This window comes from Neomonachus schauinslandi, chromosome 4, assembly GCF_002201575.2.
Source record: "Neomonachus schauinslandi chromosome 4, ASM220157v2, whole genome shotgun sequence".
NCBI classification, from domain to species: domain Eukaryota; kingdom Metazoa; phylum Chordata; class Mammalia; order Carnivora; family Phocidae; genus Neomonachus; species Neomonachus schauinslandi.
The window spans coordinates 42,202,836-42,216,497 of NC_058406.1; the positions used below are offsets into that span (position 1 = coordinate 42,202,836).

At 49.7% G+C, this 13,662-nt stretch overlaps 1 protein-coding gene across 1 annotated transcript in view; it reads right to left on the minus strand.

The window, feature by feature from the left end:
- The window catches only part of GLIS1 (GLIS family zinc finger 1), a 222,848-nt gene extending 211,566 nt beyond the window's left edge, over positions 1–11,282 (minus strand). The window contains exon 1 of the mRNA XM_021683917.1: positions 11,012–11,282. Within this exon, the coding sequence (XP_021539592.1) occupies positions 11,012–11,282 (271 nt within the window). The remainder of the gene's footprint in view (positions 1–11,011) is intronic.
- Positions 11,283–13,662: the final 2,380 nt, after the last annotated feature.

A 13,662-nucleotide genomic window follows, 5' to 3' on the forward strand; every position in this document is an offset into this window, starting at 1 on the left:
TCACCTCCCCCTAGCCCCAGGTGAAGCCGAGATGCCAGCCAATCACATCTGCGTCCTCCAGAGCTCAGCTCAGAACCTCAGTCTCTCCAACTCCAGAGTCCTTACTCTTCTAACTTCACCACAAAAGAAAAACAAGCACCAGAGTGAGGGGACAGGGTACCACGCCATAGAGGAGCCTCAGATGAAGTCGGGCCTGAAGACGTGTCCCGGCTCTGCACTCAGTAAGACCAGCAGCAGCAGCTCATTTTTGTTATATGCCTCCTGGGGGCTAGCCCCTGAGCTAGGTGCTCTACAGATGTCTCCTCTTCATCCCCACATCAACCCTAGGAGACGGGAATTACCTTCATTTTACAAATGAGGAAAACTGAGGCTCACTGTTCAATGAACTTGCCCAAGGTTCAGCAAGTGCTGTAGTAAGGGATCTGAACCCAGTTCTGACTCCAAATGACTCCAAAAGTGGTCATTTTTGCACAAGTGACAACATGGCCCCTCTGAATCCTTAGTCTTCCCATCTGTTCAAGGGGGGAACTGAACGAAGAGTAATGATTTGGGCAGAGCTTTACAGTTTAGAGCCCCGAAACCACAACAGTGCCTGGAGAGAAGCCAGTAGGCCGACACAATGCCCCCGGGGGTTCTGTCTAAGCCGGACCTGGACTGGGGATCCAGAGTAGGTACGTCAATTTCCAGCCCTCAGTAGGGCTGCAGAGAACCACTGTCTGGTTCCTGGTCCTCAGTCCCAACACCTGGTCCAAGGTTCTTCTTCCTCTTAGAGAAATTTGGGTCAGATGTATTACAACCACCAATATCTGCTCGTTAAACCACAAGATGAGACACATTTTTAAATGTCTGAAATTTTGCCTAGGAGGGAGGGAGGGTGTGTGGCAGAGAGCACCTACAATCCTGGGCCAGCCCCTCTGGGACAGTTGTCATGCCCCGAGCTCCTCTATCTGGCCTGTGGCCTGCCAACTCCAAAGGTTCACAACCCAGAAGGGCCTGTGATCACTGAAGCCAAGTTTTCCCAGAAAGGAGAGGATAGGGAGGCCCAGACAGGTGAGAGGACATGCCCAAGGTCCCCGAGCCAGCTAGGGGCAGACTTCGTTATGAAGAGCCCCAAGTAGGTGCTGGAAAGGGAATATGACTGTGTGTGCAGGTAGGAACTCCTTTCACGTTTATCAGAGTCTCACGTACACTGAGAGCTTAGTGTGTGTTCAACCTTGTGGGAAAAACAAGAACATACAACTTGGCTCCTCCTCTACAGGCTACAAGCTCCTTGAGGACAGAGCCTGGGTTGGATCCCATCCCCACCCTTCCTAGACACCCACTCTGAACCAGACCCCGGGCTGCGCAGGGATCATGAAACTCGGCCCCTGTTCTCAAAGACACGTAAGCCAACAGAAAGTCACCACGGAGTGAGCAGTGCTACAGCAGAAGGAAGGATAAGGGCTGTGTGTGTGCCAGAGCTCTAGCAAAACCCAGCCTAGGCAGAAAGGGAAGGCTTCGGGGAGGAGGTGGCACTTGAGCTGGGTCTTAAAGAATAAGTAGGGGTCAGTCTGGTGGCAATGAAGGGAAGGAAGGCCCTTCCAAGAGGTTCTGTTTCCCAAACATTTACATGCCAGCAGTAACAACAATGGTCATCATCCCAACATTTATTGAGCATTATACCATGGGCCAATCTCTGTATTGAAGCACTTGTACATGTATTAACTCATTTCATCCTCATAATGGCCTCGTGAGAGCATTGCTATCATTATCCCCATTCTGTAGGTAAGGACACCAAGGCCCAGAGAGCTCAATTAACATGCCCCAAGTTCCCCCATGTTAGTCCCCAGAGCTAGGATTCAAACCTGGTAGCCTAGTTCCATGCCCACAGCCTCAATCAGCACCCTCTGTTTCTCGGATATGTACTTCATGCCAGACTTGGTACTGGACACAAGGGTACAGAGATGAATCAGAAGGAGCTCCCGATTTATAAGGACAGAAAGACAAGTAAAGAGAAAAATCCCAGGTCTGAAGCTGCATAAGGAAAAGTCCAACACTGCTAGAGAACGAGCAGAGCAGGTATCGGCAAGAGACAGAGCTGGACTGCTGGGAAATCTGGAACATCACACCAAAGGGCTCAGATTTTTCCCACTGGCCGACCGGCTGCCAATCTATAAGCCAAGCTGTAGTATCACAGGCAACCTTTAAAGCACGTACCAAAGTCCAGAGAATAAATGGATGTCTCTACAGATGGGTAAGTGGATGATAAAATACCAGTCTATTGAAAAGAGGGCTTAAAACTAATAACTTCATTAGGCATCTTGTCCATCAACACACACTAAAAATATAACTGCTGTCATGTGGACCAAGGAAAGATTTTGTCCTGGTATTCAGAAAACTCGGATACCCCTGCTGTCAGGGATGGGAAGTAACAGAAAGTTTCTAAGCAAGGAGTTCTCAGATGGCAAGGTCTGGGACTTCCGCTCTCCACCAGCCCCTGGGCCCCCCGCCTCTCCGAGCCCCTCAGTCTGCTGGAAGTCAACCGTCTAAAAGCCCCAAGAAGAGCCAACCCAGGCGAGAAGCTCCAATGCAGAGATATTCTCACAAAGAGCGCTACGTAAGTACAAATGACTGTTTGATCAATCATTTGGCCTCGGCGTGGGATTTGGTTAGAATTAAAGCCATCTGGCTGCTGGGGGGGGGGGGGAGGGTGATGGAGGAGGAGACAAGCAGGCGGGAAAATGACCCACCCCCTCCCCCAGAAAGCATTGTTAAAATATAAGGGGGAAAAACAGTCAAGTCCCTGCTGTTATTTCAGCCTAAGCCACTTAATCCTTCAGCACATAAAGCAACTTATTTTACGACCTTTTCCCTTTAAAAAGTAAATCTGAAGACACTGCCTTGAATTCAGATATCTCTGAAACACACAACTCATCCCTCCCAGTGAAATATCCTGTTTCATAAACCTTCTTCGAGATACTTGAAACTGCAGATCACTAAATGCCTAGCTTTAGGCATCTGACATTCCAGAGAATTAATATTTAAACTTATTATAGGAAAAAAAGAATTGAGTTTGGTTGAAGCATGAAATATTTAATAGTGTCTCCAAATTAGAAACCCTATTTTGTTTCGCACTGGAAATGCCAATGTTATTACCTGGGCTTTGCACTCAAATAAGATAAAATGCACAGGCAGTCTTGAGATTAAACACATAATTATGGCTGTTTTCTCCAGAGAGAAGGGGAGTGAGGCAGGTTTGGGGAGTGGAAGCGATTGAGTTTCATTTTTACGATACACTTAAAATTATACTATCATCCTCTGCCTGGAGGGTTGGGCTTGAGAGCGTTGAAGCTACTTAATCACCGAAAAACTGTGTCAAGATCCATGGACCCACGGAGGCCTATTCAGCGAAGCTGTCTCTGTCTTGGAATGGGCCCGCTGCTGGACAAGACCCGGTAACTTTCTCTACTCGCTAGGACAAAAGTATTAAGTGGTTTGGGATAAAAATTAAGCTTCAATTGACACAGTGGATCCTGGCAACCTCTGCCAGCACATGTAATTTATTTACAGGGTTGGAAAGTCGGCAAAATACATCATCAGCTCTTATACAAACTTCTACTAGGTATTAAATACCCAAGCCTCAGAGAAGTAATTCATATAGTCCAGCAACGTTCCAAAACAAACCCAATCTCCAGCCCTCTGGAGAGCTTAAAACAGCAAATGGGATCTGTATTTTTAAAGCCAGGTTTATAATTCTCCCTGGTTTCTTGCTAAAGCTTTATTTTCCACCAAACCTGTTATTTAAAAAAAAAAAAGGCAACAACATCTAAAAGAGTAATCTAGTTGTTAAAAAGACACAAGTAGGAAGAGGCCCGGCCACAGTGCCCTCCTGATACTTCTTCCTACTCTCCCCTTCAGACTCAGGGTCAACATCCAAAGGCAAAGAAGCCTGGGGCCATAAAGACTCCTGCAATAAGTGTGATTCTCTGAGAATGTCCACCGTCTCATGAACACGTGCACCCTCGTGCAAGGCCACAGACACAAACCAGCAGCAGGACTTTATCCTTCTCCTAGGGATCATCTGGTTCGTTCTTCATCTGACACAAAAGACCCATTTCCCACAAACAAATGCTCAGGTTCTGATTCCTGGACTGTTCTCCCTCCCAAGCCCTTCTTCGTCTCATCATTGAATAGGAAATGATTGTTAGTAGCTCTCAAGCCACCATGCCCAGTGAAGCATGCATTCTACCACTAGGTATGGTGGGGCTTAGGAGGAATTCTCTTCAAACATCAAAAGTATCTTCAGAAGCAGTGGAAGGGAGACCGCAACCAGGGCCTGGGCAAGGAGTCTCCCTAAACTGTGGGAAAGGCTCAAAAAGGGACTAGAACCTGCAATAACCCGTGGGACGTGTGTGTGCCACTGCTTCGGAGAAGGAGCTGCTTCTAGAGGGTCCCTCCACAGCCTCAGAGAGTCCTAGCCTGAGGACCGCATGTCACAACTGGGAACCACTATCTTTCCCCCATTTCTACCGCAGTGAAGTGGACAGACACAGTCTTCCCAGAAAGTCACACCTCGGCCGGTTAGCAGAGCCTCAGAAAGGGCTGCTCCAGGGAACAGCTGTCTGGACCAGCCTGTGGCCTTCTGCCACCTTCCCCCGGGGTGGGGGGCACACTCCATAGCCACAGCAACTCCTCGCCACTGCCTGGGTTGTCAAGCCCGTCCTTGACAGTGCTGTGCTTTAGGGGGGGAAACACCAGCTTTACCGGCTTTGCTGTCAGACAGAGCTGCGTTCAAACCCCAGGCTTTACCACTTACTACCTGCACAGCTAGTCGCTGTGAATTAAATAGTCAGCTTATTACTGGGGCGAATCACTTAAACTTCCCAAGCCTCAGTTGCCCCATATGGAGAACTAGAATAATGCCTCCTTTTCTCACAGGGTTATTGGGCCTCATTAAATGCAGTCACAGCCTTAGTGCCCAGCCTGACACACGGTAGGTGCTCAGTAAGGTTAGCTGACCTCCTCCCCTTCTGTTTTCTTCGGTGGTCAGCCTCAGGAGTCAAGGCAAAGTCAAGTCTGAGACAAAGGTGGCTTCTTCCCACACCCTTGATCCTTCTTGACCTCCCCAGTCCAGTTCATGTGGAATCCTGGAGCATCAGAGCAGGAAGGGACTATGGATCATCCCATCCAACTGCTTCCCATTTTACAGATGGGGAAACAGAGACTCAAAGCCAAGAGCAGGCCGCATGCATCGAGGCTGCACAATGGTGCATGTGTTCACTCCAGACAGGCCCAACCATAACCACCAAATAAATTCAGGCCATACAGGAAATGCATTATTCAGTTAGCGGACTGAAGGTCTCCTCAGTGCATCTGACTCAAATGCTGACTTTAAAAACACAGCTTGTAATGCTAACACAATCCGCCTCGATCCGCCGGAAACCCTCTGAAGGAATAACCCTTTGGAGTTTAGGGGAAGATGGGGAAAAGAAGAAAACAGATGCTTTCAGTGACTTTAAACTGTAAGACCACTGGGTTAGGGTTGTATTCTCCCCACCCCCACCCCATCCCAGGTCTGTTTCCTTTCAGTTTCTTATAAATAAGGCCTAGGGAGACCAAAACAGCTACAACCACCCTCCCCCTTTTCTGCTTTCCTTCCTCACTCAGCTATCAGTCCCGGACTTTGCTTCTAATGCTGAGAGCATTTTTTTTTTTCATTGTAAACTATTAATTCGGGCAGCCACTGTTGATAAACAAGAAGTCCCTTTTTAAACTGCTAGAATCATTAGCACAGTGAAGGCGAGCAGCACGAATATTTCAGGAGTTTGCTCTTTTTTTCCTGGCCCCGGTATTACAGCTGTGCTTTCTGCATAATGCAGTTGAATTTTTCAAAGCCCACTGCAGAAGTTTGTTTCATTTCTTCTCTCCCCTTGAACTGAATGTCTTTGTTTCTTTAAGCTCAAAAATAAACTACCCCCTACCAAAAGAAACAACACAACTCTCTAGGTCCAAACTCATTGCAACTCAAATCTATATTAGCAAAATAAATTAGCAAGCCACGGAATCTAACTTTACACGTAATCATATATATAAGGTGAGGTTGCTGAAATACCACCATACCGGCTTCAAAAAAGGGAATTCTTTTCCAAGAAAACTGAGGGAAGGAAGAGCAATTATCCTCTCTATGCAAAAGCCACAATTAGCAATAGTCACTGGTCAATTTACAAATAAAGTTGGTATTTATTTGTTTGTTTCTTTTTTTCCTAATCCTATCCAAAAAAGGATTGAAAACTTTAGTTTCTCCCCTTTTCTAGGATGCTGGCCAAACTCCACAAAATAAAACCGAAGAAAATGATGATAATTATGCAACATCCAGAACAAAGAACATAAGAATATATTTTTTTAAATGATTCATTGTGCACTTATGCCTGTAATGAGATTTTAACGCACTGTAAAAATAAGTGTGCTGGCTCATTTAGCTTCTCACGCAAATGTTAACGCAGGGAGATGAATAAGTCAAAGACGGCGCGGGCTTTTTTTTCTTTCCTCAGAAGTGTGAAGGAAAACCACAGCATATAAAGAAACTTAATGTTTTTAAATCACAGATGGAGCAACACAGCCTATCAATATGATGCCACAGCTAAAGGGGTCCTGAGACCTCAGCCCAGCGAAGCACCACAGGTAAACTGCTCAGAAACGACCAGGCCTAAATTAAGTCACAATCTCATGTGACGGTTCTCCTTTCCTTTTGTACGCCAAGTCCTAGCAGCTTCTGGAGAGCTTGGGAGGCAGGAAGGGAATAGAAATTCTAGCCGCCCAGGATTCTTGGGGAATCTTTGGGAATTATATTTCCGCTACATGTCTATAAAAGATTTGTCGGATACATAACTCTTAGGACTGTAGACGCAACATATTCCTATCGCGTTTGGGTACCCACACACATACATGTTTCTCTTTGTCTCACTGAGCCTGACATTTGGCCAGCAGGTTTCTCTCCCCCTTTTCTGAAACCTCAAGCACCGAAAAAATTTGGATCTGATTATTTCCGGATCACAGGACCAGCACTTTAAAATGGATGAAATGCAAGCAAATTGCCCACCAGAGCCGGAGGGGGTAAATGCTTTCAAAATAACTCATACCTTTCTATTAGGGATGCGCTAGCCCCTCCAATGCCTCCCCAGGACATCACGGTGGCTTCTGATTCGGATGAAGAAATTCTACCAGGTAACACCACCAAAACCATCGTATTTACTCTCCACCATCGCCGGCCTCTGATGCCCATGCACACAAACTACAATTGCATTTTGTTTTCCTTTTTCAAGAAAAAAAAAAAAATCTATATACTAGCTATTTTTTTAAGTTACAAGATTGACTACTTTTTGGCATTTTCGGCCATGTTACGATGGCTATGTACTAATGGCAGTGTCCACACATGTATCACGATCATCAGCCTCTCTTTTTTTTTCTAGGACGTGTCTCATCTCAGCACACAGTGAAAAGGGCCCAGAGAGTCGCTGTGAATTAAGTAGTGAGCTCATTATCTGGTTCAGTCTGGGAATAGCATCTCTGGACAAACGGTAAACTAAGAAGTTTTCTAACTATGCCATAGGTACTCCTTCCAAAGAGGACAGAAGAAATACCAAAAGCAAAAATATTTTAAATTCTCTGGGCACGTTCAGGAGGCCATCCAGTAGGCCAGCTCTCAGCCGCCAACACACATGTAGAAGGTACAAGCTGGGGAACCAGAATCAAATATTTGCAACAGGGAGGCTTAGAAACTGCCACTTTCTGTCTGTAGCTCTGAGCACATCCTTGAGCCTCAGTGTCTTCATCTATGAAATGGGAACCGTAGTAATGACAGCCAGGATCTGCCCAGCACTTTAAAGACCACAAAGCACTCTACATCTGTTCCCTGCGAGCAGCCCACAAGGTAGGCAGAGCACAGATGGCGTGAGGGCAGATGAGAGAATGTGTGGGAACACACGCTGAGAACCGTACAGCACTGTGCACGGGGACCAGGCGTCATCGGGCCATTGCCACAAAGCTGTCTGCCTCCATAAAGCCCAGATGTTTACCTTCTTTCCTTGTCAGGACTTCCAAAAGCACAGTGTTGGGTGTTTAATACTAAGAAAGAAAAATGCAGCATCTGGTAATTTGGCCTTTCCAACTGCTTGGAATCTGGATAAGCGGGACTCTGCCATAAACAGATAGTGATTCTTATTGTAAATGATGACAATGTTAGTCCATGACGTCGCACCATTCCCAGCGCCTCCTGACTCCAGATCTGGAAACGCCGAGAAGCCCAGCATGTATGGATAAGCTGCTAGACCCAAGGGCTTCTGCCCTTCCTCGGCTTAGGGTCTATCCGAAGCAGAAGGCAGATCATCTGAAACCTGACCCCAGACCAAGCAATACCGTCTTCTCTCCGGTCACTGGGCAGCTGTGGCCACAAAAGACCTGAGGCTTGGCTCCTCTCAACTTCCCATGGCCACCACACCCGAGAGTGCGCTTCACATTCAGCATTTTAAAAATCAAACCATTCTCCCTCCTTTCCCTGCCCCCTTGATCTCAAGTATCACTTACCCTAGCATGGTGCCCAGCATGAATTAATAACAGTGATCCCTTCTACCTTTTTAGTTTATAAAGCATGCTTACAACCATTGTTAGGTTTACCCTGGGAGGAAGACATTACTACCTCTCATGCAAATGAAAAACCAGAGGCGGAGCGCGTTAAACACACCCCAAGAGGAATCCCCACAATAGCCAGGCACTGAGGCGGGCCTTTCACTAAAGCTCTCCTCAGTCCTTCTAAGTCGGTCTCACGGTAAATTGACAAATGGGGGAACTAAGGCTCAGAGAGTGAACAACTTCCCCCCAAGCTCCCACAGATCATAGGTGGCAGGGCATAGTCAATGAAGATTTTTCAATTGGTATTTGCATCTGTTTCCAATAAACCTAAGATCTGGAGCTAGACACCAAACATTCAAAGGGTTACATGGTCTGGGCAATATCTGGGTGGGAGCAGGGGCAGTAAGAGGTGCCGGTTCCTTGTGGCATTTTTAAGAGGACTGCTGAAGCTCTGTGGGGAAGCGGATTTTGTCTCAGATCACTGAGGGGCTGGACTGTGAGGAAGAACTTGCTTGGAAGGACAGAGGCCACGTTGGAAATTTCTTCCAGCCCAGGTCAGTGAACAAAGGCTGGCCAGAGAACTCCCACCCAGACCACGTTGTAGCCTGCTACACAGGAGACACTTTTCCCACCCTCAGGCCTCAGTTTCCTCATCTTTCAAATGGGTATGATAAATTCTACCCCGCTAGCCTCGCTGGAGGCCGTGAAGAAAACCGTTTAGAAGCCTCTCACAAAAGTTTAACCAGAACGACCATCTTAGGATACAAAGAAAGAGGCTGTTCCTCCCATCCCTTTATCCTCCTCTGCCCTTTCCAAATACAATCCTGACTTAAACATCTCATATATTAGACGTTGGTGGGGGAGGCGGAGTGTGGATAACAATAATCGGGGTTTGGGAGAATGGAAGTAGGAAGATCATATGCAAAGCATCCAAATGAGAGGTCTCTAACCACGGCTCCAAACAAAGACTACATTTAGGAGAATCATGCACCAGGTCTGCAGAGAACTCGATCTTCAGCGACAGCTATGATTTTTTAAAACTAAAACGTGGCAGGAGGGTATCTGTTTAAGGGAGGATTATGTGTGGAGCGGGACAAGCCATGGAGCTCAGGGCAGCAAATATTACTCATGTCTTGCTGCGCACCACTCCTCTCTCCCCAGTAAAAGAACACCTCCTATGGGTATCCCAGTAATAATACTCTAAAGCCATTGTTTTCTGTGTCTACCCTTCCAAACAGGACCCCTATCTGTTGGAGAAGAGACTAAGATTGAAAATGACACAAGAAATAGCACTCTCCTACAAAGTCAGGTGTTTTCATTAAAAAGAAAAACACTGTTTACGTTCATTTCATTTTACCAGTGCCTGAATTGGGAAGTTAGTTATTTTCTACCCAGAAGAAGCCCTCATCTCTAAAACCAAGACATCCTACCTTTTCTACGTCACAGGGGCTGATGCTAAAGGAGTGATGTCTATAGAGCCAAAAGAAACTTTTTGTCTTCCTTGAGAATCACCTGGGAATAGAACCAAGAAGTCCTAAAAGCTTAAATAATGAAACCCCAAGCCTTGGTTTCTCTCAGGGGGAAAATAAGGTGTGGGGGGGAGGGACGACACTGCACCTTAACAGTTTCCCCAATTTCTGGTTAATTATCTGTCAGCATGAAACTTATAAATAATGGCTCAATAATAATTAACTGTGATGAGAACAGGTTCATGAGAATGCCAGCATCATCGCTGACTTTGAGCCCATAAACCCTACTGGGGCCTGCACCTTACACCCACCAGCCTCACTGGGTAGAGGAAGGGTACTGCAAAGGAACTTCTGACCAAAGATGATGCTTCTGAAGCTTCAAATTCAGAAAGGCCATTTTTTAAGCCAGAAATTGACTCAAGCTGGATCACAGATTCATAAAATTTTCCATCAGGAATCCAGAAATCATCTGATATAATTAATTCCTCACTTGACAGAAGGGGAAACTGAGGTTCCAGGAGAGTAGAGGTCTTGCTGAAGGCCTCTGGTTTTTGTTATTTAGTGCCATTGGAATACGTCCAAATATGCCTGCAGCCAGCTCAGATACTCGAGTTGCTAGTCACCCTAATTTATAAGATTTTTGTAAGTTTCACACAACTTTTATCAGAAATACACAGAAGCAAAATCACCTAATCTGAACTTCCTATACACACACTTCTCCAAAATAGGTTTATTGAGTTTAAATTAGATGCTTCCTAAACAGGCATCATTTTATAATGACAACCGAGTCCCAAACAACTAGAGAGAATGATGAACACGAGAGAAAGCTCCACCAAATTCTCCAGAGAATTCCCACAAAGGTGTGCGGTGTCCAGGCCAGGCAGCCCGAATTTCTCCACACCTCCTGCCAGGCACGTTGGCGGGGCCAGACTTACCCTTCCCGGCGGCGGCGGTGGCGGCGGCCTTGGACGGCCCGTAGTCTCGGGGGCTCCGCGGCCGGAGGAGGTCGTGGGCGCACGGCGGCGGCACAGGCGGCCGGGGCAGCAGGTCACGCGGGGCCCCATCCACGCAGCCGCCGCCGCTCACGGTGACCCTGAAAGCCATGTGCGTGCCGCCGAGGCCAGTGGGCCCGCGGCCTGGACCCGGAGCGCCGGGGGCCTCCTTCGGCCTCTTGTCTGAGTGCGCCTCCGCCACCTCGCAGTGCATGGCGCCAGGGCAGGGCGCGCCGCTGGGGGTCGCGCCGGGCTCCTGGGGAGGGGAGACAGCACCCGCGCGTTAGAATGAGCGGAACAGCCAGCCCCTTTCTATCCCGGGGGAAGTCTGGGCAGGTCACCACCACCTCCTCGGTTTATTCCTCGTCTCTAAAATGGGCTAGCCCCACCACACTTACCTTAACCTGACAAACCCACCTGATCCCGCAAAAGCCCCTTTCTGGCACAGGAGTGGCTCGCACTTCCTTCTCGGGTGTGTCGAGGGCCCCGGCCACCCGCCGCCACCGCGCATTCCGCGAAGCTCGTGCACCCTCCCGCTCAAATCCGCCTCCACCGATACCAGCCTTCTTCAAAGGAAGAATGGGGAAACTGAGGCCTGGAGGGGTGAGAGCGCCTGTGCGGTGTCACCCAGTAAGACAGGAGCGGGCGGCAACTACGATTTCCAGGGCAGGACTCTGGCGGGGCGGCGGAGACTACTCCAGGTGGGTCAGGGGCTGCGCGCCTCCCGGACGCTTCGGGGACCCGGCTGCGCGCAGGACTGCGCACTGCGCACCCACGGGTCTGGGGCGCCGACCCTCCGAGACTGACCCCCGACCACCGAGGCCGGGAGAGGGGGCGTCCGATGATTGGCGCTCACTCCCGCGTCACGAACCCATCACGAGCACACAGAGACACGCACACTCCCCGCGCAGCAGAGAAAATGAACCCATCTCACGCGCAAACCCGCACAAAGTCGGTAACGCCCATGGACGCTGGCTCCCACGCATACCACACACCCCCGCAAATGCACACTGGGGACACGGTGTGCCACACGTACTGCTCTCTCATTCACCCGCTCAGACACTCAGCAACACTAGCAGCCTCACTGGCTCACACTCCACGAACACGCGCGCTGGGTCCCCCTCCACAGAGTCTCGGCCCTTCCAACATCCCTCCTGGAACAAGGGCCCGGGGCCCCCAAACTCTCCTTTCCTCGCGCCGCTCCCGCGCCATTCCAAAGCTCCCGGGATTCGAGCGTCGCTGGGACCCTAGCCTCGGATCTCGGGCCCTGGCGCCCGCCCGCTCCCCGGGTCACGGGCCGCGCCCCCTCTCACCTCGCCGCTGCGGCTGCAGCTCGCGGGGCGCACGGCTCGGCGCGCCTCCACTGGCGCCGCAGCCCCCGCAGCTGCCGCTGCCGCCGCGTCCTGCGGGGCGGCATCCCGGGGCGGGGGCGGCGCCCCGACCTGCCCGACAGCCGCTCCAGCCACTGGCTCGCTGAGGCTGCTGCGCAGAGGCCAATCGCGGCGCGAGGGCGGGGCCTCCTTGCCCGGGGGCCTGGGCGGAGGGTTTGACAGGCGGCGGCTGCCGGAGCCCTGCGCTGCCCGCTGCCCTCCGGCCGCCTGGCCGGGCAGGGCGGCGCCGCGGGCGGGAGCGGCAGGGCTCTGTCGTCGGAGCTGGGCTGGCTGGGCGGCAGAGCGCACGGGGCGTGTCCCCGCCCGTCCCAGCGGCTGAGGCAGGACCCTTTCCTTCTCCGAGGTCAGTTTTCTCCTCATCAAATGCCACCGGCGAAACCTGCACGCGGAGGTAACAGATGTGAAAGTGCTTTGAAAGTTTTGTTGCAGATCCAAGCGGCTCACTCGAGAACTTGCACGCATTTCACAGCCAGTCTGCGGTAACGTTGGGACGAGAACCAGGGATCACAGATCACTTTTCTTACGGTTTTGTTTTTGTGGTGTTTTTCAATGTAGAGTCGAGTCCAGCCTAGAGGGTCTCAAACTCCAAAGTTGAAAGACAAAAACAGGGGCGCCTGACTGGCACAGTCAGCTCACCATGCAACTCATGATCTCAGGGTCGTGAGTTCGAGTCCCACCTTGGGCATAGAGCTTACTTTAAAAATTTTTTTTTTCCGAAAAATAAAAATGTTTATTAAGACAAACAAAACCAGATGCCGGGTCCCAACTAGAAAATATTCTAATTGTATCTGTGAATCTGTCTGGGGGCAAGGCCCCATAGCCTAGGTTGTTAGCGAGCTCCCAGGAGACCTTAGAGCCTTGGGGGTTGAGACCCATTCCTCTCAGTTCCTTCCGGGCCTGGATTCTGGGCTTCCTTCACAGACAGCAGTGTCTTAGGGAACCCTGTCCAATGTGTAGAAAGAACACCACCCAAAGAACAGGACTTAGGGCGATTGGAAGCAGTGGCTCGGTTCCCTTCTCTGAGCTTCAGTTTCCTCCTGTACAAAACAGGGCTGTTCACCTGGGCTGGATAATCTGCCAGGGCTACTGGAAGGGTCCCTGGAGGCTCCTGAGGTGGTCTCTGCATTTCATCTCAGCCCACCCCCTCTGCACTGTTTGCTGGTGATCTGGGCCACTCCAAGGGACCTGTCTGGCTTCACACTC